Here is a 25,717-nt window from a genome sequence, read left to right as displayed (position 1 = left end):
TGGTCTCACCCACCCTAACTGTACCCAGATCCTGCTGGGCAGTAGGTGGAGGGACGCAGGGGTTGCCAGACTTGAACATATTCCCCATGGAAATCAAATGTAGGCAGAACAAAAATTCTGGGATTTTCCAGGCAAAGCACTTGAAACCAGGGCATATGAGATGTGGGTCAAAAGTACTATATGCCCCTTTGTAAAAAGCCTGCCAGCTGTTGAGGCAACAAAGTGACATTCAAGCCTCACTACAAGTTTACAAACCTTTTATCCCACTGGATTGCAGGAGGAGCAAAGTGTCAAATGGACCCTCACTCCACTGTGTCTATCAACAAATCAATGGAAACACAGAAACAGGATTGTATCAATCTAAAATCCTCTGTGGTAAAGGAAACAGTCAATGAAGTGAAGAGAGAGACCACAGAATGAAGGAAAGCACCTAAAACATACATCCTTTAAGGGGTTAATGTTTAAAATATATGAGAATCAACTATCAAAAACAAAACAAAACAAAACAAAAAAACAAAAAACAAAAACAAAAAAAAACCCCACACAAAACAAAACAAAATAGCACCACCACCAACAAAACCATTCAGAAGAAGCTGGGTGGTGGTGTCCCACGCCATCAATTCCAGCACTCTGGAGACAGAGGCAGGCAGGTCTTTGTCTGAGACCAGCCTGGTCTGCATAGCCAGGGATACACAGAGAAATCCTGTCCCGGAAGAAAAAAAAAAAAAACAACAACCCTAAAATATGCAAAGGACCTAGACAGACATTTCTCATAAGACAATAAGCAAGAGTTAATAGGTCTGAGTGCTTAGTCACATTTGATCAGGGCCTTCAGATCAAATCTACCTGTGAGATGTCACTTCACCTAAGGGATGAAAACGTGAATTCAGTTACTGCAAAAAAAAAAAAAAAAAAAAAAAAAAAAGAATATGGATGTTTGTCTAAAAACTGAAAATAGAGCTACCATATGGCCCAGCAATCCTCCTAAAGGTTGTGTATCTGAAGGAAGGAAAGGAAACCATTACGTTGAAGAAATATTTGTACTCCTACGTTTGCTGCAGCACTATTCACAATAGCCAAGTAACGGGAACAGCCGAGTGTCCATCGACAGAGGACCAGGCTTTAAAATGTGGCACATATATACAGAGGAATATCAATTTAGCTGTCAAAAGAAGAGAGTCTTGCCATTTGCAATGACATGAGTGAAACTGAAAGACTACCCAGTAAAATAAGTCAGAAAGACAAAGAGAATCATGGCACAACCTCATTTTTCTGCGGAATCTGAAAAAGTGGAATTCATTGAAGGGAAAAGCAGAGGTGACGGTTGCCAGAGAGCCAGAAGAGAATACATGACGTATGTTGCAAGGTAGATGAACTCTGAGATGGTTGTGCCGTGTGAAGGAGCGCAGTCACAGGAGGACAGATGCTGTATGAATTCACTTATGTGCCCCAGAAGGGCCAGGTCGGTTCTGACAGGGTTAGATGAGGATACTAAGGCTGGAGGTAGAAGTTGGCATTCAGTAGCGACAGAGGTCAAAGTCTGAGTGGGTACAGAGTGCGTGAGATGATGGCGATCACACAAGATCGTGGGCTGTGATACACGCCACTGTGCTGCGCTGTGCTATTAAAAATGCTTAGAGTAATGAGCTTTGTATATTTTGTCGTGACATTAAAATATTTTTTGAAAGTTAAAAGTATAGGCCTGACAACACAGCTTATTGGCGTAACTGGTCCATAAGAGCTTATTTATCTGCATCAAACACACACACACACACACACACACACACAAAAAAAAAAAAAACAAAAAAATAAAACAAAATAACCTGTCATTAAGAAAATTGTCCTCAGAATTTCAGGTAAGCACCGTGATGTCCATACAAAAGACATACACACCAATGAAAATACCCAGAGTCTCCTTATGGGCTGCCACCACACACTGGAATCATGTAACTGAATGTGGAAGTCCTGAAATTTTTACAATAAAAGTTTCTGAATAAAAGGCGTTCTCAGTGACCACCGATTAATTCAAAACCAGACATGTAATGAATTTGAGCTCTTTCTGACATCATCCTCTTCCGCACCTTACAACTGCACTGCGGCCTTGGTTCTGAATACACATTTACCCTTTCCACTGTGTGTGCTGTCACGCTGCACAACAGCAAATGCTGCCTCAAACATTTCGGCTCCTGTTTAAGACTATTCTATGAATCGCAGCGTTTTTATTATACACACAGAGTTTTCTTCTCTAGCAGAAATGTGATGTTTATTTACAGAAAACAGAATCTTTTAATATTTTCCTGTTGTCATTTTTCAGCGTATAAAGTATCAGATTAGTATTGTGGATTGTACTGTGTTAATAATGTTTGATTTTTATAATTGCTGTTTGAGCTGCCGATTCAAGTTTCACAAAAAAAGTCATTAATTAGGGTTTTAAGAGACACTTCTGTGAGTAAGAATGCTCGCTGTGAAAGCAAGAGCCTGAATTCAAATCTTTATTACCCGTGTAAATGCTGTGCATCTCCATGTGTGCCTCTAACCCAATGTTGAGAACGTGGAGATAGTCAGGGCCTGGGAGCTTGCTGTCTGATTAGCCCAGTCACAATGGTGAGCTTCAGCTTCAAATCTCACATCCAATGCTCTTCTCTGGCCTCCACACATGACCTCTCTCTCTGTCTCTGTCTCTGTCTGTCTGTCTGTCTGTCTGTCTCTGTCTCTGTCTCTGTCTCTCTGCTCACCACATCCATTGTTTGTTTCAAGACAGAGTTTCTCTGTGTAGCCTTGGCTGTCCTGAACTCAGACCAGGCTGGCCTCAAACTCACAGAGATCCACCTGCCTCTGCCTCCCCGAATGCTGGGATTACAGATGTGTGCCACTGCGCCCAGCTTCACCACACCCATAAGCATACTCATAGAGAAACTGGTGCATGACTTGCATTGGCCATTTGCCAAGGAGGAAATCCAATGAATGGAATGTTTTTAATCTTATTAATAATCAAAGAAATAAAAACTATAAAGGCAAACTAATTAGTCACCTAAGAAATTGACTTGAAAAAATGAGAACTACCTATAATATTAAGAATTAAAGGAAATAAGTGTTAAATGAGACGATCTACAATTATCTGTGTTTCAAAAGATAACACACCTAACCATTTATGAATAACGTTGTTTAGGTGACTGAACCTAGTCTCCAGATTCTGCACTGCCCAGGTTGGAGCAGACTCTTTTGATCTCACAGGGTGAGGTGAGATTTAGTAAGATATTCTATTTAGGATACTTGATACTCATGAGAACCTCCCCTGCTATCGCTTTCATGATGACAGAGGTAAATAGGTAGATTGTTACAGATAACAGATTGGTATATAATAGACCAGTAAGAGATGAAAGATGATATATTGAATAGATGATAGGCAGATAGGTAGATGATTGATGGGTGGGTGGATAGATGACAGGTGACAATGCTCACTGATTGTGGCAGTCACCTACTGCATATGTTGGACACCTTTTCTGGTGATAGTTGCAAGAACTACTATGGCAAAACATAGATTTGCTTTTCAAACAAAAGGAGCTTAACTCAAACACAACTTTGCCATACGCTTCAAAAAACCCACAGTTGTATATGTAAATGAGAGTCAACGATTATAAACAAAGTAAGAGAGAATTATGCATCCATGAACATGTAAGAAAAGCTTAAACCTTGAATACAATAAAAACATTGAATTTATATGCATTAAAATATAGCCCTTCACCAGCCAAGGACAATACAGACAGTAAACTTTAAGCCCCTATCCTAGCCAATGATCAGAACATTCTCCACACTTGAGTGGAGAGTGGGATATGACTTTCTCACGTACTCTGGTGCCTCACATTTGACCATGTCCCCTGGAGGGGGAGACCTGGTGGCACTCAGAGGAAGGACAGCTGGTTGCCAAGAAGAGACTTAATATCCTATAAGCATATACAGGGGGAGGTAATCCCCCTCAGGAACAGTCATAGGGGAGGGGAATAAGGGGGAAAAGGGAGGGAGGGAAGAATGGGAGGATACAAGGGATGGGATAACCATTGAGATGTAACAAGAATAAATTAATAAAAAAAATTAAAAAAAAAGTAAAATACAGTCCTTGTTCCTGTCATCTCCCCAAATGTGCTCGAGTTGGATGATTTCTAAGGTAAACCTGAATTTCAAGAAATACATTGCTCTTGTCCTAAAGAAGTAAGTCAAGATGATGGAGAAGAGACCAGATTTGGTGTTTTTTTTTTTCAACTAGACACCAGCATTAGAAGAGAATACGCATACAAACTCTTTAAAAAGCTGAAAACAATTCCAAAACAGTGTACAAAACGCTGGACAATGAAGTGAGAGGCCCCGCTTTGCTGCTTCTTGTGTTGATGTCTGATTATGTCCGTCTGATGCTGCTGTAGTTCATTAAACTGGCTGCTGTATCCTTTGCAGAAAGATCCAAGTCTTCAGCCCCGTGAAGCATAGCCAGCTTCCTCTGTCTCCTGTTAATGGGGACCTGTTACAAAAAGGTGACAGAAAGCTGATGAGGGAATTTCTAGAGGTCATGCAAAACAGGAAAAATGTCAGGGAATTTATACAGAACTAATGAGCCAACTCAATTATACTTGTTGTTTTCTCTCTTAGTCTCTCAATGGCTTTGCCCTGGTGGTGAGTGCAGAAGGGATGATCTTTTATGCATCAGCAACAATTGTGGACTATCTGGGCTTCCATCAGGTAAATGAAGCCTTTTGGTATATCAAATGTTGGGTTCCATTACCTTTGTAAATGTGTATTGTCTTCCAAGCTTAAGACTGTCTAACATAAAGCTTTTTATATCACATGACCCAGCTTTGCCTAGGACAGCATGTCAGCTTAGGTGGAGCACTGTGGTGCTAGGTGACCCTGAGTGGGCTAAGAGTCTACTTTTAGCCTCTCATATTCAGAGCACCATCTCATTTGACAACTCCATGTCTTAAACTCCACATATTTAGTGTGTTCCAAGACATAATTTCTCCCATAAATACCATTTTCAATTTTGCAAATTCTCCATTGAAACAATTGCTTGGCCAACCCTGGTTATATCTAGCCCATGGGGCAAAGGGCTTAGGACCCAGGTACCTTAAATACAAGACTTATCAACAAACAGGTACAAAAAGGCCTTCTACCCAAGGCACAGAAAGGAATAAGGAAGCCTTTCCTGTTTGAGCTCAGGAAGAAAAAAGCCTCAATAGGAAACCAGCTCAAGTGAGACCAGAAACCAGAAACCAGAAACCAGATCTGCATTACTGTGGAGACAAGGCTGTGCCCTGATCTAAACTACTTTACATTGAATGAAAATAGCACCTTTCAGATTGTGCCTTTCCCTAGATGACTTCACTTTACAAGCAGTATTTGGCTCCATTTTTGGGTGCAAATGCAAAGGCAGGATATCTGTGCTTCTCACTATGCATGTAGACATCCCCGCTTAGCCAGCCCTGTATAAGGCATTAACTGATAAGTGACTTATTATTAAATGTAAAAATGTACTATCTATAAATATCACAATACACTAGGAGCATATGAACACATGGGTGTATAAAAGCCATTATCAGAAAGCCTAGACACAGCACCTTATTGAACACGCCAGACAAGGACACCGCAGCCTCACCTGATGCAGTGTTTAAATGATAAATATGATTTATAGATCTGGTACCTACTTGGAGGGCTGTTAGGGAAGATACGGAAGGTATAACCTTGCTGGAGGAAGTATGTCACTGAGAGCAACTTTTAGAGTTTAAGCCTCACTTCACTTCTCCTTTGATTCTCTTTGATTCATGTTTTTGGTTGAGGATGCTATCCACCAGCTTCTTGCTCCTGTTGCTATGCCTACTGCTTGCTGCCATGCCTCCTGGCCATGAGGGACTCTTGGAGCTAGGGTTGGGATGACTTTTATCCCTCTGGAACTGTAAGCTAAAATAAATTAATTCTTTCATACGTCACGTTTGGTCATGGTGTTCTATCATGGCAACAAAAAAGTAATGGATACACTTGGTCTCCATAAAAAGGACATCCAATGTAAAGGCGACGGGACCCTCCATTCACCTGCAATCTGACTACCTGGTGGTGCATCTAGGGACTAACAAAGAACTGTCAACTATCCTCAGGGCTTCATCTCAGCTTGGCCCTCACTGCTGACTCAAATCAACTATCTGCCCATCCATCTTTTCAGTTGTCCATCCATTCATCTGTCCACATGGACCTGGTCATGCATGTCACTGCTATGTCTTCCAGGGTCCTGGGCCTTGCCTATACAATTCAACTCAACCTTCAGGCCCACGACACCTGGCCACCTCACTGTTTAATACAAAGAATTTATGGCATGTGGCATAAGAAAGTACTGAAATTCAAAATAGTGCCTGAAGTTAGCTGTTACAGTAACAGCGCGTCAAAAGGGCCCTGACTGCAGTGGAGAGGCAGCAGGCACTCAAGGGGCCCATCTTGGGAATTACCATAAGGCTGAGAATTAGAATCTCATGACGCAGTGAAGCATAGGGAGTTCACGAAGGGGCCAGACCAGGCGTCCAGCACAAAAAAGGGTTCTGTGCAGTTCTGATCTGACACCGAGGCACCTCAGGCTCCTGGCACCTCCAGAAGGAGGCAGTCCTGTCTCAAGCTTCCTCAAGCCAACTACCTGCTCCAGGAGCTGCGGTTAATGAACGAATGGCAACATGGAGCAGCAAGCCAAATCATAGAATAACTAAAAACCAAAGCTGACCAGAGCCAAAGACAGTGGAAGCCAAGATCTGAGAGTGGGTTCCTGACATGTCAAAACGAAAGTTCATCTGACACAATTATCACTTTATCTAACTTTCAAGAAAAAAAATTTTTAATAGTTTCCAAGAATTGAAATACTATGGCAATTTCTTATACCCACCTCACAATTTCCTGTCACCTGAGTTGAAAGCCAGAGTCCCTCCGAACTACAGAGGTACTGTGATACCTGCCCTTGGTCATGGGAGATGGTCAGTGATATCATCCCTCTCAGTGAGCAGTGTCCTGAGCAGGGACACTGACTCATGCCCAGTTAGTAGATGCACACATGCTTTGCCCAAGAGGGCAAAACTTAGAGTAGTCAGACATACAGATTGTAAAAAAAAAAAAAAAAGAATAGGCATGTCTTTGTGTTGTACTGCATGGATAGTGTCTCAAAGCTGAAGTGAAGACTGCTTCTCTTGGTGGCAGCAGTTTCTAGTTTCTGTGTACCCTTCACCCCGTCTCATATTTTTTCTCAATACTTCTCTTGGCTTTTCTTGGTGGCATATGCTCTAGGAAACTTTGAAGGACAAGGGGCCATCACACCTGTGGCGCTAGTTATTAAAACAAGAATCTGTTTCTTCAACCTAAAAATATTTCATGTTTTCTTCTAATTGTCATGGAAATATATGGCTTGGCTTGGCTCTCCCTTTTGGCTTTGCTGTGTCTTTCACTGTCTTGTCTGCCCTTTGCTCTGGCTGACTGCAGGCCCACAGCTTACATTAACATGGATACACCCTTCACTGACCAAGGCATGTAAGATGAAAGATGAGATTCTTGAGGGGCCAGTCGACTCTGGAAACCACACTCTCTCATGGTTCTACAAAGCTACAGGTAAAAAGAAAGTGTATGCTACAGCATCTGCCTGCATCCTTACTCTAGGAACCATGGATGTCCACTGTGCCTGGGTCAGAAGTGCCTCTAGTTAAAACGACATAGAAAAAAAGTGCAGTCTGCAACATAGTAAAAACAACAACAAAAACACCAACTTTGAAGGATGAATGCACTCAGTGACTTACAGAACACTCACACAGAAAACAATAATATTGTTTTTTTAAAAAAAAAGGCTTTTAAATTAAATTAAGGCTGCTCCAAATATATGGTAAGATACACCATGCTCAGAAGACTTGTTACAGTCGTGACAATGTCAGCCCTCTTCATATCAAACCACACAGTTAATGGGATTACAGTGAAAGCAGAGACACTTCTTGTGAACAATGGCTCTCCGGTTCTGGAATCTCCATTGACGCAGTGTCAGGAGAGAAGGGGGCTACCGGATGCCAAGAAACAGGTTTCTCAGACAGTGAGCACAGAAGGCCCAGTGGGACAGCACAAGTCAGGCAAACCCACAAACAGCTCTGCTCAGAGACAAGTGGCCTGGACCTATGAAAACTTCCACTCCTGCAGTCATCCAAGCCAGGGAAGGCCACCTCATCTCCTGTTTTGTACCGTGCCTAAGTAAATATCATGAGGATGACAGAGATTTCTAGAGATGGAAGGGTAAAGATAGGGTGAACAAGTGGCTATGTTGTAAAATGTCACCGCGTGAGGATGACGCTGCCACAGAAGGACTAGTTGTACAGTTGTGCTACTGGGATGCAAGATAGATCCAGAAGAATCCAGTATTCCTTTGTTATGTGATCCAACCTGTGTGTATAGCACGAGTCATAATTTAGTGGTGTACAAAGAGGCTTCAGCATCATAATTCTTGAAATACTGACTTTCTTAACTCAAGTCAACTTCTGGGCTATGCTTTAGAGTCAAAGTTGTACTAGGGTGGCTGAGATTTTGATGGCCAAACCTGTAATCCTAGTACCACAGGGTCTGGAGGCAAGAGGATCATGAGTTAGAGATGAGCCTGGCTTGCATATTGAGAGCTTCTCTTAAAAAACAAAAAACAAAAAACAGGCAAGCAAATAAGCTGGTATGTTCACTCCTGCCACAAAGAGATCCCTGTGCCTCTGCCCCACAATTGCTTCAGAGCCCTGACCCTGACATCACTAACAGGACATCAGACATTTCTGACCCACTCTCTGCCTCTGTGGGCTGTATCTGAACATTCCTTTGTAAAATATTCCCTCTAGATTGATGGTGCCTGCCACTGAATCAGTGAGTTTTTATAGTCACATACTTCTACCACCTCGTAGAGAGTGTCTTATTTAATATCTGGGGTGCCACAGGCCTTACCCACAAAGTTACAAGGATTGGTAAAGATTGAGGGAAACATGAAGGATCTCATGAACTCTGGGTGAGGTTTCTAGTTACATTCTTTAAAATGTAACATTTTTCTAAGGTCTTGGTTACTAAGGGACATTCCAGATCTGAGAAAAGAGTATTCTGCTTATTATAACCATTCGTTTGGAAAGGAATACTGCCAGCCCTGACAATACTTAGTAGGCTGGGTTCCCAGTGCAAAGAATAAGCCAGATTTTTCCTTATAAGAATGGTAAGGGTCATAGGAGACCTCTCTAAGTTCATGGATTATCTCTGTACATGGCATAGTTAAAACTTATTGTCAGTCTTTGCATGCCAAACTTTTTGCTCTGTCCACCACACAGCTACAACAGGGCTCTAGTGCCTGAAAAATTTGGCTTCCTCTCAATTCTGATTTTCTTTAAAGAGGTTAGAGGAACAACAACCAGAGTGAAGCCATGCTCTGGAGGGTCCTTGATGCATCATTGACCTGAGTAGGTTGAAGTATATGACACAACTGTCATGAAGTACTGAAGTTGATTTAGGAAAGAGGACACCTCTGCCTTAGTGCCCTGGCTCTGAGGACATAATTATACTGCACATGCAGGCCAGATCCTGGGAGCCACAGAGTAAAGATGCCATGGGGGTGACATGACCATGGGGATGCATCCTTCCAGGGAGGGCTGTTGATGTCTCAAGAGGAAAGGTCTGTCTTTTTCTCAAAGCTTTCTCTTTACATATGTGACTTGCTTTTGAATGGTTGGTGTGGGTGGGGCTCTTGTGGTTCATAATCACCAGAACATGTAAGTTCAGGATGAAGCTAAAGCAACTGCTTCTGTATTTCAGACAGATGTAATGCACCAAAACATTTATGACTACATCCATGTGGATGACCGACAAGACTTCTGCAGACAGCTACACTGGGCCATGGACCCTTCCCAGGTGGTATTTGGGCAGTCCCCACATGCCGACACAGGTGCGCCAGCTTCATTGGCATCCACACTTCCCCCTCTATCCACATGGAATTTCCTTCAGTTTTCTACTTTATCTTGAGCCCTCCTCTCCACACTCCTCCAGACAGCAGTTAGTCCATCCCAGGCTCTGTGTGGCTACTGAGGGCCATTGCACCATCATGCTCGCTCCACTCCATCCTGCTTTTCACTACGGCAGATACTTGAGATACTCAGCCCATAGAGAGAGAACGGTTACTTTGGCTCATAGTTTGGGAGGCTTCAGACCATTAACTGCGGATCCTTTGGTTTTATGCTTTTAGTGAGGGGCAGCGCATTATGGTAGGAGTTTCTAGTGAGGTAAATCCTTATCTGACATCTCCTTATCTGACATCTAACTCAGAGAGGGAAAAGAAGGGACTTGGGTCCATATTGGTTACTGTAGCTGTTGCTGCAACAAAATATTTAACAAAAATCAGCCTAAGGAAGGAAGGGCTTATTTCTGTACACTGTTGGGAGTTAAACCCCGCCGTAACAGAGAAGGCACAGCAGCAGGCGCATGAGGCAGGTGGTCACACTGTGTGCGCTGTTAGGAAATAGAGATGGATGCTGCTGCCCCTTTTCATTCAGCCTAGGTCATGGAATAGTGGAATAATGACATTGCACTCCAGGTAGACCTTCCCACCACGATGAACCCAGCCTAGGAACTCCCTCACAGACCTGCCCAGAGGTCTGTTTCCTGGGCTGTTATAGAGAAGATTAATAATCACAACTCCACCTGTTGTCATGTGACCCTGAGCGCGCCACTTTAAATTGTAACAAGGTCCCTTAAGACCTCTCAAGGATGTGCCCTTAAAGCTCTAGCACCTCTCCCAGGTTCCATCGCCATCGGCTGGGGCCATGGGGCTTTGGGGCATACTCAAGACCCAGATTCTAGGCTCTGCCATATTTGGTATTTTCAAAACCGTCTAAGAGCCGAAGAGATTGTAACTTGTTCCAAAAACCTTTTCAATCTTCTTATCTACCAGGCAGCTTCTTTGGACTAAATTACATTTAACTAAAAAACAAAACAAAAACAAAACAAAAAACATTCCATAGAAATAGTAATTCTTTGTGCACTATGGCCCTGTAAATCACTCCCCAACAAATGCATTGTTCCCTACCAATACCCAGTTGATGGGCTGGGCATAGAATGTTCCCATGAGTAGCAGGTAACCGTGGGCTTGGAGACAAATGCATGTGGGTCCTGGACTTCATCCAAGAGTTCATTCAGATGGTGGTTTCCTACAGAAATGTTAAATACTTCAAAGAAAAATTTCCGCATAACTTTAACATCCAACACCTACATGCCATCTCATTTCTATAGCCCAAATGATATAAGTAATTGAGCCTTAGTCACAAATGCAGTAGTGCTTAAAATCAGTGTCAATAAGGGCAAGGCCAATGAAAGCAAAATCCACCAAAGTACTGTCCCTTGGAGACACGAGGATGGCAAAAGCTTGGAGACCCATGGAGAGATGTGCATTCTAGACAGAGTTGCAACAGTCGCAGCGTTGTTACAGCCAGTTACACATTCTCCCATATAGTTATAGCTCTAGTCTGTTGTTTCCAAGCCTAATCACCACATTTTAATTTGCATTATTTGCATTATCTTGGCAGACAACACCATCCTGGGGAAGCTGCTTGGGGCCCAAGAAGGAGGCAAAGGATTGCCTTCAGAGTACTCGGCCTTCCTAACACGCTGTTTCATCTGTCGTGTTCGCTGCCTGCTCGACAGCACCTCTGGCTTTCTGGTGAGTGGGTGGCTGCCAGGGACACACGGGGTGCTTTCTACTGTGGTGAAGAAAACGTGGGGACAGAGTGAACACGATGCTGGGGCTCCAAGCAAGTGAGCTGGCAGGGCTGAAGCTTCCTGGCACTCACTGGTAGGTAGGTGGGTGGGGAGGGTGACTGTAAAAAAGGCAGATGAAATATTTTTAAAATTGACAACAATTTTCAATCTAAGTTTAGTTGTACATTTATTTAAAACACATTTTAAAAAGTCTTTTCTAGGGCTGGAGGTGTAGTAAACTAGTAGAGTACTTCCCCAGCATACCCAAAGCCCTGGGTTGGATCCCCAGGACCACATCAACTGTATATGGCAGCTCACACTTAAAATTCCAGCACTTGGAAGGTGGAAGTAGGAGGACCAGAAGTTCAGTTATCCAAGGCCAGTCTGGGGTGTGTAAGACCCTGTCTCTAAATAAATAAAGTAATATGAAGATTAAAAATAAGGCTGATGAGATTGCCCAATGGGTAAATGTGCCTTCGGTCAAACCTGCCCACCTGAGTTTGATCTTTAGGACCCATGGAGTGGAAAGGAAGAGCCAACTCTTAGAACCTGTCTTCCGATCTCCACATGTGTGCCACGGCACAGCTGAGTCCACAGTCTCTTACCTAAGGTTGTGGTTGCAGCCCTTTCCCCTCACAACACTTAGGCTTCCACCACTTTTTAGAATGTAATAATTTGTCTTTATTTTTATTATTGGGTTTTTATATTTTTTTATTTTATGCAATTGTGTTTTTCCTGCATACATGTATGTGCCATGTGCATGCTTCGTGCCTATGGAGATCAGAAGAGGGCATCAAATCCGCTGGAATTGGAGTTACAGATGGCTTTGAACTCACATGGGTCCTGGGAATTGAACCCAGGTCCTCTGAAAGAGCAATATGTGCTCTTAATGCTGAACCATCTTTCCAGCCCTGGGTTTCCACTTTTTACATTTGATTATTTCCTCTTCCACCTCCACATGAAAAGACGAGGTTATCCTCCTGGGACTTGGGCTCAGTTTCCTAGACTGATTTGTGGACCCAGGACTATAATAGTAACTTTTATTTGCCTGACAGTCTTACAGGCTACTATGTCTGCTAACCTAGGCCTAGTACTGGAAGCTTCGTGCCTCCATACAATCTAATCTAGGCTTAGAATGTTTTCAGCCTCTGAGACTTACTGCTAAATAAGCTCACCTTTTCTAGCTCTTTCTGAACTCTGGATGGCTGGTTCAACTTAGCTGTCTGGCTCAAACTCCTCCCCAAGTTGACTGATTCAATCTGACTTCTCTCAGCTTCTGACTGAATTGCTCTACTTGGCCTCAAACTAACTCCAGCAATATGTCTAATCTTCTGGTTCCTTCTCATTCTCTGGCTCATTCTGTCTTCACTTGTGTCTGGCTTGTTCTCTCTTCAACCTGTCTCTGTAAAACTCTCCTGGTAAAACTGCCTCTGAATTCCACGAACTGAACTGCCATGAACTCATCTCCACTGCACTGTCTCTCAACTCACTGACTCAACTGAACTGCCTGAACAGAACTGACCAGAACTCAGAGATCTGCATGCCTCTGTCTCCTGAGTGCTGAGATTAAAGGCATGTACCACTGCACCTGGACCTAAACTTGTCTTTACATAAAACTTGCTCTATACCAGGCTGACCTTGAATTCAGAGACCTCCCTATGGGTATCAACTTGCCCTGGCTCATCAAGTCCCAGCAGGACTAAGCTCATCTTCTCCCACAAAGGACAGTTGTACAAGGCAGCCAGCTAGGGGAAAGGGATCTAAAGGCAGGCAACAGTCAGAGACAGCCCCTGATCCAATTGTTAGGGGACCCACATGATGACCAAGCTGCACATCTGCTATATATGTGTAGGGGACCTAGGTCCAGCCCATGCATGGCTTTGGCTGGCAGTTCAGTCTCTGTGAGCCCCAATGGGCCCAGGTTAGTTTACCCTGTAGGTCTTCTTGTGGTGTCCTTGACACCTCCAGCTCCCTCAATCCTTCCTCCCACTCTTCCACAAGGCTACATGAGCTCAGCCTATTGTTCGGCTGTTGGTCTTTGCTTTTGTTTCCATCAGCTGCTGGATGAAGCCTCTCAGAAGACAGCTATGCTAGATTCCTGTCTACAAGCATAGCAGAGTATCATTAATAGTGTCAAGGGTTGGCTCTCTCCTATGGGGGGGTCTCAAGTTGGGCCGGTCATTTATTGGTCATTCTTTCAATCTCTGCTCCTCTTTACCCCATGTACATCTTTGTAGGCAGGACAAATTTTGGGTTGGGTTTTATGGGTGGGTTGGTGTTTCCATCCCTCCACTGGAAGTCCCACTGGGCTACAGGAGGTGGCAACATCAGGTTCCATATCCCTCCTGCTAGAAGTTTCAGCTAGGGTTTCCCCCATAGATTTCCGGGAGGCTCCTCTTGTCCCAGAACTCCAGCTAGTTCCAGAGATGTCTCCCACTGCAACACCAATTTCCATTGTCTCTCCCAGCCATCTCTCCCCCAGCAATCTCTTCCTCCTCCTCCTCCTCACCCCCTCTAACATCCAGTTTCCTCCATCCATTCACCTCCAATGGTCTATTTTATTTTTCCTTCTGAGTGAGATTCAAGCATCCTCCCTTGGGTCCTCCTTGTATACTTGGTTTTCCTGTATTTATGGGTAATATCCACTTATAAGACCATGCATGTCTTTCTGAGTCTGGGTTACTTTACTCTGGATAATACTTTCCAGTTTTTTCATCCATTTGTCTGCAATTTTCATGATGTCCTTGTTTTTAATAGCTGAATAGTCTTCCATTGTGTATCAGTTTCTTTATCCATTCTTCGGTTGAGGGACACCTAGGTTGTACCCAGTTTCTGGCTATTATGAATAAAGTTGCTATAGACATAGTTGAGCAAGTATCCTTGTGGTATGGTGGAGCATCTTTTAGGTATATGCCCAGGAGTAGTATAGTTGGGTCTTGAGGTAAAGCTATTCCTAATTTTCCGAGAAACTGCCAAAATGATTTCTAAGTGTTTGTACAAGTTTGCCATGAGTAATGAAGGAGTGCTCCCCTTTCTCCATATCCTTGCCAGCATGTGCTCTCCTTTGAGTATTTTATCTTAGCCATTCTGACAAGTGTAAGATAGAATCTCAGAGTTGTTTTGATTTGCATTTCCCTGATGACTAAGGACATTGAACATTTCTTTAGGTGCTTCTTGGCCATTAGAGATTCCTCTGTTGAGAATTCTCTGTTTATCTCTGTACCCTACTTTTAATTGGGTTATTTGGTTTGTTGGTGTTTATTTAGTTCTTTATAAATTTTGGATATTAGCTCTCTGTCAGATGTAGGGTTGGTAAAGATCTTTTCCCATTCTGTAGGCTGCCATTGTGTCCTATTGACAATGACTGTTGCTTTACAGAAGCTTTTCAGTTTTGTGAGGTCCCATTTATTAATTGTTGATTTTAGTGCCTGACCTGTTGGTGTTTTGTCAAAAAGCTGTCCTGTACTAATGAGTTCAAGGCTCTTCCTCACTTTCTCTTCTAATAGATTTAGTGTATCTGGTTTTATGTTAAGATATTTGATCCACTTGTGTTTTATACATGGTGATAAATATGTATCTATTTGCATTCTGCTACATGTAGACATCCAGTTAGACCAGACCATTTGTTGAAGATGCTTTCTTTCTTTTTTTCCATTGTATGGTTTTGGCCTCTTTGTAAAAAATCAAGTGTTCATAGGTGCGTGGGTTTATTTCTGGGTCATCAATTCGATTCCATTGATCAATCTCTCTCTCTCTCTCTCTCTCTCTCTCTCTCTCTCTCTCTCTCTCTCTCTGTCAATACCAGGCAGTTTTTATTAATATTGCTCTGTAGTACAGCCTGAAATCAGGGATGACATTAACTCTCCAGTTCTTTTATTGTACAGGATTGCTTTAGCTATCCTGATTTTTAATTTTTCCATATGAAGTTGTGGATTGCTCTTTCCAGATCTATAAAGAATTGCATTGGAATTTTGATGGGAATTGCATTGAATCTGTAGATTGCTTTTGGTAAGATGGCCATTTCTACTAGGCTAATCCTACTGATCCACGAGCAGGGAGATCTTTCCATCTTCTGATATCTTCTTCAATTTCTTTTTTCAGAGGCTTGAAGTTCTTGTCATACAGGTCTTTCACTTGCTTGGTTAGAGTTACACCAAGATACTTTATATTATTTGTGGCTATTGTGAAGGGTGTTGTTTCCCTAATTTCTTTCTCAGCCTATTTATCATTTGTATAAAGGAGGGCAACTGATTTGGAGTTAATTTTGTATCCAGCCACTTTGCTGAAGGTGTTTATCAGCTGTAGGAGTTCTCTGGTAGAATTTTGGGGGTCACTTATGTCTACTATTATGTCATCTGTGAATAGCAATACTTTGACTTCTTCCCTTTAAATTTGTATCCCCTTGATCTCCTTTAATAGTTTGACTGCTCTAGCTAGAACTTCAAATACTATATTGAATGGATATGGAGAGAGTGGGTAGCCTTGTCTTGTCCCTGGTTTTAGTGGAAATGCTTTAAGTTTTTCTCCATTTAATTTGCTTTTTGTATATCACCTCTAATGTGTTTAGGTATGTGCCTTGCATCCCTGATCTCTCCAAGACTTTTAACATGGAGGGGTGTTGAATTTCATCAAAGGCGTTTTCAACATCTTGTGTTTTTTTTCTTTCAGTTTGTTTATAAGGTGGGTTACACTGGTGAACTTTTGTATGTTGAACTATCCCTGCATTCCTGAGATGAAGCCTACTTGACGTGATGGATGATGTTTTTGATGTGTTCTTGGACTTGTTTTGTATCTTATCATCAATGTGCATAAGGGAGATTGGCCTTAAATTCTTTTTCTTTGTTGAATCTCTGTGTGGTCTAGGTATCAGAGTGACTGTGGCCTCATAGCATGAGTTTGGCAATGTTCCTTCTGTTTCTATTTTGCAGGATAGTTTGAGGAGTATTGGTAGAATTCTGTACTGAAACCATCTGGCCCAGGGGTTTTTTTTTTTTGGGTGAGGGGAAGGGAGTTGTAAGACTTTTAATGACTGCTTTTATTTCCTTAGGGGTTATGGGATTATTTAAATTGTTTTCCTGATCTTAATTTAACTTTGGCAAGTGGTATCTCTAAAATATCATCCATTTCATTCAGATTTTCCAATTTTGTGGAGTACAGTCTTTTGAAGTAAGACCTAATGATTCTTTGGATTTCCTCAATGTCTGTTTTTATGTCACTCTTTCCATTTCTGATTTTGTTAATTTGGATATTGTCTCTCTGCCTTTTAGCTAGGGTTTGTGTGTCTTGTTGATTTTTTTCAAAGAAACAGCTTTTGATTTCATTGATTCTTTGTATTGTTCTCTTTGTAATTTATTGATTTAAGCCCTGAGGTTTATTATTTCCTCCTGCCTACTCCTCTTGGGTGTGTTGGCTACTTTTTGTACTAGAGATTTCTGGTGTGCTTTTAAGTTGCTAGTATGAAATCTCTCCAATTTCTTTATTAAGGCACTTAGTGCTATGAACTTTCCTCTGGCACTGCTTTCATTGTAGCTCCTGAGTTTGGGTATGTTGTGCATTCATTTTCATTGAATTCTAGGAAGTATCTAATTCCTTTACTTCTTCCTTGACCCATTGGTCATTGAGTAGAGAGTTGTTCAGTTTCCATAAGTTTGTAGGTTTTCTGTTGTTTCTGTTGTTGAAGTCCAGCTTTAATTCATGGTGGTCTGTTAAGATACAAGAAGTTATTTCAGTTTTCTTGTATCTGTTGAGGTTTGCTTTGTGACCAATTATATAGTCAGTTTTGGAGAAGGTTTTCTGAGGTTCTGAGAAGAAGGCATACAGTTTGGTCCCCAGGAGGTTGAGCTCCACTAACATAATGGAGGCAGGTGTTTCCTAAAGTTTTAGGATGAGACCTGCTTGATGGTATTGCTACAAAGTTACCTTCACACACTTGAGTCAACTGTGTGAAAAGAGTGTCTTTCTGTCTTTAAAACATCAGACTATGCAGTTCCAAGGAAAACTGAAGTTCCTGTTTGGACAGAAAAAGAAGGCACCATCAGGAACAGCACTGCCCCCTCGGCTCTCGTTGTTCTGCATCGTGGTGCCAGTCCTGCCTTCTGTGGCTGAGATGAAAATGAAAAGTGCCTTCTTGCGGGCAAAGCACAGGGCAGACATTGTGGTTACAATGGACTCAAGGTGAGCACGAATTGTCACATCATGACATCGGATTGTGACAGCAAAATGCCCTACCTGTTTTAATTTCTATTTACTTTTCCCCAGCAAATAATAAATATGAAGTTTGGTGTTTTTTTTTTTTTTAAACCATTACACAATGTACCTGACAATTATTAGGGAAAGGTATCTTTTTAAGATTGGTGCAGACTTTATTACCACACACCATTGCTCTGAAGATGCCTTTAACCTCCAGGCTCAGCCCCCAGAGAGAGGCAAAATGGCCTGTCACCTCTATGGGTCCTGCCTCCTTCTCAGTTGGTGTTGGCCACAACACAGATAGATGTCTAGTGGGCACATCTAAGGTTAGTGTCAGGACTGTGGCAGCTTTCTAGTCCCTCATCTGGCCAGTCCTGTGGCATTTTCTCTGATTTCAGGAGTAGAAAACACATCTAGTTTTCTGGACCATTTCCAGGAGTGACTTAAAATGCTATAAAGTTATTTTCTCCTTAGTATAGTGACATGTGAGTATGAGATCAGAGGGAATTGGGAAACAGTGATGCCTCAGTTCTGAATTTGATTTTTGGTTGTGTGACACTATTCCTGGAGAGACATGAACAAATGTCTACTCATCTGAGATAGTAAACTGATGACAGGCCAAAGTATGGATACCACAAAGTCCAACTTAGTGGACCAATGAGTTTTATTAGGGTTATTTATAAGAATATGAGTGAGGGGCTACTTACAGGAGCAGAAGTGACTCAGACAGATGCATCACTAAAGCCCAACCCAGCATGAGTGACATCTCACAAAAGCTGGAAATCTGTGAAAGTCATATCCCACTCTCCACTCAACTGTGGAGAATGTTCTGACCATTGGCTAGATCTGGGTAGGGGTTTAAAGTTTACCGCCTGTATTGTCCTTGGCTGGTGCCTTAGTTTGAGCGGGACCCCTGGGCTCAAATCTGCCTATCATAATGTTCTACTTGTAGGTTTCTAGGACCCTCTGGATCCTTCTGTCCCCTGGAGGGGGAGACCTGGTGGCACTCAGAGGAAGGACAGCAGGTTACCAAGAAGAGACTTGATACCCTATGAGCATATACAGGGGGAGGAAATCCCCCTTAGGAACAGTCATAGGGGAGGGGAATAAGGGGAAAATGGGAGGGAGGGAAGAATGGGAGGATACAAGGGATGGGATAACCATTGAGATGTAACAAGAATAAATTAATTAAAAATTTTTTTAAAAGCTGGAAATCTGGAACACACTGCAACAGCCTTCTGGCAGCTTAGTAAGTTGGAGAGTGGCCTTTCCTGGTGGCTAAGTTGGTCTGAGCCTTTTCTAAGAAGTTCAGCTTAAATGAGGGTCTTCTAGGCAGCTTGTATTGTAAGGCTCTCAGCATTTTTTTACTGCATGGTTTATTCTTGAGAGATGCCTAGTGAATCAATTCAGTTTCAAGGACTTTCTGAAGGTATTTTGAGTTACTTATTTCCTGTCTTAATGATTTTTCCTGTAGGATGGAATGTTTACCTCCCCTTAGAACATCTTGTTTCACTTCCCTGTAAAAATCCTGTCATTAAATATTCCTTTTACATCCTATGTCTTAAGGAGTTTCCCTCTGAGATGGAAGGTTTTCATCTTGGAGAAAACTGCTACACAACAATTTCCCACATAGATTGTGGATAACACTTTCTCCTGTTCCACTATAATAGTAGTAGTTAAAAAAAAAAAAACCAACAACAACAACACAAAAATAAGTCCTAGTTGCTTGTTTGTCCTTCAGTGACTAAAACAGACCAAGCTGCCCATCTTCCCTCTCCAGAGCACACTAAGAACCTCGGGCTGGGGTTGCATTAGTCAAGACAGCAAGGCTTGGGATAAACAGTAAACATTGAGATGGGATCGCCATCTGTTTAAAATTGAACCAGGAGTTTCAGCTGTAACTCTGACCCTATTCCTAACCTGAACCATGGTGCTCCTCTCATAAAGGCGCTGTGAGTTCTTCTCTGGCCTTGGTTGCTGGAAGAGCGCTGGGGAGGGGCCAAGGCCATGGGCTAGGGCTAACCCATAGATTGGTCACTCAGCCTTCGCTGTGGCAGAGACCACAAAGGATGAAAGAGGGGGATCTGGCAAACAGAATCCCTTCCCTTTAAGCCAGCGACCCAAAGGAGAGCACAGAGTAGCCCATGGATCAGGAAGGCTCATTAGAGGCACTGCCCCAGCACACTTGGGGCATGACATCTTCGGGTTAAAATGGGGGATACCAGGAAGATGGTCACTGCCTCCAGAAATGGCCTGACAAGGCATTTAACTGCCCTCATGGAGACTGTACTGTGGAGGTGGGGGTGGACAAGATTGATGAGGAAATGGTGGTCCCAGACGGTTACAGCTTTTCTAGTCACAAAATTCTGGGAACACTAATGCTGTGCTCAGAGCTATAGAGAGACCTCTACTGCAACCTTGAATCCCAAGCAGAAGAATGCGATTCCTGGTACCATTTCACTCTGTCTTGGAGGCATGATGGGCACAAGGTTGGGGACACAGGCCACCTCCCCTTTGAGGAGACACCTAGATGGATTTGTAGGATGTCTGAAGACAGCAGCCCTATAAAGTAGGTGTCATATTGTGCAATATATTGGAACTCTTATGGAGAACCTTGTGTTTGGGACTTTGCCCCCTTTGCTTTGAGCTGAATTCAGAACTGCTGTCAGCAAAAACACCACGATTCATTCCCTGCAGGGGCAGAGGTGGTGGTGCCAGGCCCTGAGAGCTGGCCCCTGGAGCAGGTGTATGCTTATTGCAGGAGCAGCTGCTGCCTCTCACAGCTTTCATAACAAGGATTTTGTGTTGGCTGTTCCTCTGTATTTCTTCAGCCTGCTATATTCTTTTATCTATCTACTTGCTAAAATCTATTTCAAACCCTTAAATCAACACTTGCCACAGTCATTGTTCATAGATACACAGTAGGAAAATATGATTCTCAGAAAGTACACGTTCCCAGAAGTGATCCAACAGACCAGGCTTCCCTACTCTCTCTCAGTCCCAGCTCCTTACAGACCCCAGGTACAAAGAAATAAGCCACATAGCACAGAGCACTCTGCATGGGTCCAGCAGATAGTTTGAAGCTCAGCACTGACATCCAGTAGAGGGGCACTGTCAGGCAAGTCACCTAGGTTTCTCCTTCAATAAGCAAAATGGATCTATCAAGATGACTCAAAATTATTCTAAATAGAATTTAAGGGCAAAAATCCATGCCTGCAGTAGCTCTAGCAGGCCAGGGGTGGCCTCTCATCCAAATGTGTCCATTAAAGAGACCACTAATAATACAAACAGAGAAGAAAGACATTCCTGTAGTACACACTGAAGGCAGAAACATAGGAAAGGGCCCTATATTTGGAACATTTACATAAGATTTTGGCTTAAATAGAGGCAGAATTGGAGTAGGGATAAGGTATACTTAATTAAACAGTTCCAGTCAAGGCATGGCAATTTGGTTACCCATTGTCTCAGTTCTGGGTCTGCAAGGTGGTCTGAAGAAATCCTTATTGCTTGAGAAGATAAACTAAGTCTCAAGAGATAGTTACTGTTTCTTTAAGCTTCAGCCTCATCATAATGGACAGTTTGTCTTATGCGGCTATCCTGTTGCTGGAATTTAAAGTGACAGCAGGTTTGTGGAAATGACTAGAGGCCTCTAGTCACCTTTTAAGAACATGAAACAAAGCCAGATTGGTGGTGGCAGCACTGCAGAGGCAGGTGGATCTCTGAGTTCAAGACTAGCCTGGTCTACACAGTGAGTCCAGGACAGCCAAGGCTACACAGAATCTCTAATAAATGTGAAACAAAATGCAGTAAAAAGCAGACAATAAGATGCCCCGACACTGTTCTTGTCTTTGTGCCTTAAGCCTTTAAGACAAATGAGATGGTGTGCTGGCTAGCTTTATGTCAACCACAAACTAGAATTATAGGAAAAGGAGGAAATCCTTTTCTTTCGTTCTTTCTTTCTTTTTTTTTTTTTTTGTCCCTTTTTTTGAGACAGGGTTTCTCTGTGTAGCCTTGGCTGTCCTGGACTCTCTTTGTAGACCAGGCTGGCATCAAACTCACAGCTAGCCACCTGCCTCTGCCTCCGGAGTGCTGGGATTAAAGGTGTGTGCTACTATGCCTGGCCTAGAAAAGGAGGAAATCTTAACTGAGAAAATGCCTCCATAAGATCCAACTGTAGGGCCTTTTCTTAATTAGTGATTGATGGGGAGGGCCCAGCCCATTGTAGGTGGTGCCATCCTTGGGCTGATGGCCCTTCAGTTTTATAAGAAAGCAGACTGGGCAAAGTATGATGGAGCAACCCAGTAACCAGCACCCCTCTATGGATTGTGTATGAGCTCCTGCCTCCAGGTTCCTTCTCTGCCTGAGTTCCTGCCCTCATTGCCTTCCATGATGAACTGTTATATGCAACTGTGTGTGAAATAAACCCTTTCCTCCCCAAGTTGCTTTTGGTCATGATATTTATCACAGCAATAATAACCCTAAATAAGACAGATAGGAGAGGTAGCCCTAGTTCCTAGATAGATAATCTACGAACAATTAATGTACCTATGTACATACGTAAGCTGGTGATGTAAAGTAAAAGACACAGATGAAAAGTGAAGGTAAAGATGCCAGACTTTCATCTTGATTTTAGGTACTTTGTGGACCCAGTGAGGAGTTTGGTTTATAATAAAAGCAGCTTCCAAGTGCCTGATACTAATTTTCATCATCCCACACCCCTATATTTACCCTGAGGGAACTGGTTTTTGTGATTAGTAATTCATTGTTATGATGACTATATAGAACATAACTTCCTTGAATCATGAGAGTCAACTTTATTTTTATTCTGGTATTCTGGAGGGAAGAAAGGTGCAATCTCTAAAAGCCATATACCCCTGAAGGAATTTACTAGCTTTGTATCAGACCCCTAAAGTTCTGCAAGAACAGGCTAGGCAAGAAAAAAAAAAAAAACTCTGTAATATAAATATTAAAAGGTGTAAGTTAATTTATATCTTCTCTTGAGCAAGCAGTAATATCTGTCCTGCTAATTACTTCCATTGTCATATTGTTAATGTGCACTGATGCTGTTATCTGGTCTTCACAGGACAAAAGCAGTTACAAGTCTGTGTGAATCAGAATTGCACCCCAAACCCAATTACTTAGCAGGTACTTCTAAAACTTCATTTTCTAGTCTTTTCTCTGACAAGATGCTTTTTCCCTGGGAGAGCTCTGCATGCCTACAGAACTCTGTGTATGCCTGGAGATGCCTGGGTCAGTGGGGAGTACCACAAAGACAGTTGCCTGCTGCTGTCACTCTGGTCCTGGTCATTGCTGAGAACAAACCTGCTCATTAGTCCTCATTGTGACATCCTTTTCCTCTCTACACGAACAGGAAGGAGCAATGGAGAAAATGGCATTTCACTGTTCAGGGGACAAATAGATAGGAGCCACTGGGCCCGGGCTCTAGCCAGGCCCTCATGTCTGTGCCTCAGGGGTGGTCCTGACCTCCTGGACCCCAAAGGAGCTTCAGGGTAAGTGGTAGCAGACTGCACAATTAAGTCACTGTGGATATCAGAGTGAAAGGGATGAGGTAGTCATGGAGAAGAAATCCTTGCTACAGCCCTGGCACCTGTGTGCCTGTAAGACATCCTCTCAGCCTGGGCAGCAAGCAGTAAAAGAGGCGCATGCTTGGCTTAGAAATCCTTTCAGGTTACAGCACTTCTCCCACATGCTGCCCGCCTACCCTCTCACCCCATCCTGATCATGGGTCTCTTTACCAAACTGGCTACTAGGTAGCACTCTCAACTCTCATTACACAGGTGCCAGTCCTGAAGCCACAAAGTGTCCTGTGGTCATCACAGCATCGCTCCTCTAGTTTGATAGTCTCGGTAATATCATATTAGTCATGATCATATGGCTGGTAGAGGACAGTCACCCATGTCCAGAGATGCTTTCCTGGAGCAAGGAGAGCAGCATGCTGTCTGGGAAACTAGGGGCCAAGGATGGCAAGATAGAACAAGAAGGGCTCTTCATTGGTCCCCTGCACCGACAACAAGCAGATAAAAAGGCCAGTGTGTTCTGGGAAGACTTGAAGCTGCCCTTGGGATTTACCTGGTGTCACACTAAGTTGCCATCCTCTCATAGAAAGACTGAGACCCCTACGGGGAGGGGGGTGAGAGTATCACTTCTTTTGCCATATCTAATGGCTATCTTTTCTCTGAAGGGACAAGGAAGAGGACCAGAAGCATATACTGAGGAGATCCCCTGGTGCCTGGGGGCAGAGGGAGATGCACAAGTACAATTACGGCTTAGAGACTCCAGTACACTTGAGGCACCTGAACTGGAGCATGGAACAGCGAAGTCAGGAGGACACTGCCAAGCTGACTCGGCAGCCTAGTAAGAACGAGCCGTCCACATGTCTGGGGCCCCATAGTTCTTGTGTGTCCTATGCTGGAAGCCAGGGCATGTTTGGAGCCAGCAACATGGCTTCTTTCAGAGATTCATCAGACCCTCCTACTGGTGCCTACTGCAGCCAAACGAAAAGACCCTTGCAGGATATCCACCAGGGCCAGGTAGATCCTTCTACCTGTCATTTTCCCCAGGGCAACCTGGGATCCAGGATCCCTCTGCCTGGAATGCAGCGCTTCACAGCCAGGAGCTTTTCTGCAGAGGATGCAAAATTGCCCAGCCTGCCAGTGACCATAGGTACCCCATGCAATCCAGTATTGTCACTGGAAATACCAATCAAGATGGAAAATGAATCTGGGTCCCAGGATATAGCTGATGTCAGCACAACTAGCCGGGTGTGGCTGGGAGCCAGTGACATGGCCAGGAGACATCTGGTCAGTTTCCCTGCCAGGATGCACCTGAAAACAGAGCCTGACTATAGGCAACAAGTGTGTACCCCACACCTTGGGCACGGTATGCTGGGAACTAATCCACACAGCAGGGATACTGCTGGATCCTGCAGGGAGCAGGCTCCTCTTTACCCTCCACACTGCACCTGCCTGGATCCAGAGCCCCCTCATCACCTCTTCATGCGGGGCCACAGTGAGAGCCATCACCCATCTTTGGGCCAAGACTGCGGAGCTCCTGTTGTTAAGCGTGAGCCCCTGGAGTCACCACCATGGGTTGCTCCTAGTCAGGTGGCTGTGCCCAGGATGTTCCCTAAGGGTGCCTCTATAACTGTGATCCCACCCAAAGGCTCCGAAGGGACTTTCCTACCCTAGAGCTGCTGCTCAGCTGGAAATCTTAGTCCTTGGATGATGGGATGTGATCAGATTCTTCTAGTGAAACTCTTTGCAGAATGCAATGGCTGAGGCTGAGCTTCTGTGTGGGTAGCTGAGCAGTAGAAGACCCTGAATCACACAGGACACCAGGGTATTCTCATGCCTAAGCTCCTGTCTGTTCAGATAGACAGTATTTCTCTTTGAGAAATTACAATGTTTAAGAAAGTAGCCAAGAGTATTCTATGCGAGGCAATGCTCAACTGACTGTCAAAGTGATGTGTCCCTAGTGCCCAGGTTTGCTACACACCCTGCCTGTACATGGCAGGAGTTCTAAGGCTCTGAGGCAGGATTTGAGGGAAACACCCTGTCCCATGGTGTTCCCCGTGAGTTGCTGAGTATGGTTTATGTGCCTGTGTCCCTGGGCACATCACATGGTGGAGGTTACAGTGTTTAGGCCCCGGGGAAGCACAATATATAGAAAAGGGTGAAGCCACACTGATGAAGGGGCACTGTCCCTGGCTGTTGTCTATAGTGCTTTCAGGTAAAGAAACAGTTCC

The 25,717-nt window shown here is 43.4% G+C and overlaps 1 protein-coding gene across 1 annotated transcript in view; it reads left to right on the top strand.

The window, feature by feature from the left end:
* The window catches only part of Ahrr (aryl hydrocarbon receptor repressor), a 73,601-nt gene extending 48,403 nt beyond the window's left edge, over positions 1-25,198 (top strand). Inside the window, exons 5-11 of the mRNA XM_051151093.1 lie at positions 4,642-4,731; positions 9,829-9,958; positions 11,592-11,725; positions 17,741-17,937; positions 23,036-23,097; positions 23,324-23,462; positions 24,155-25,198. Coding sequence (XP_051007050.1) covers positions 4,642-4,731; positions 9,829-9,958; positions 11,592-11,725; positions 17,741-17,937; positions 23,036-23,097; positions 23,324-23,462; positions 24,155-25,160 — 1,758 coding nt within the window. The 3' untranslated portion in view covers positions 25,161-25,198. The remainder of the gene's footprint in view (positions 1-4,641; positions 4,732-9,828; positions 9,959-11,591; positions 11,726-17,740; positions 17,938-23,035; positions 23,098-23,323; positions 23,463-24,154) is intronic.
* Positions 25,199-25,717: the final 519 nt, after the last annotated feature.

The sequence above is a fragment of the Acomys russatus genome, chromosome 9, assembly GCF_903995435.1.
Source record: "Acomys russatus chromosome 9, mAcoRus1.1, whole genome shotgun sequence".
Classification (NCBI taxonomy): Eukaryota; Metazoa; Chordata; class Mammalia; order Rodentia; family Muridae; genus Acomys; species Acomys russatus.
The sequence above is the reverse complement of the archived record's forward strand: the minus strand, read 5'-3'. Positions and strand labels throughout refer to the sequence as shown.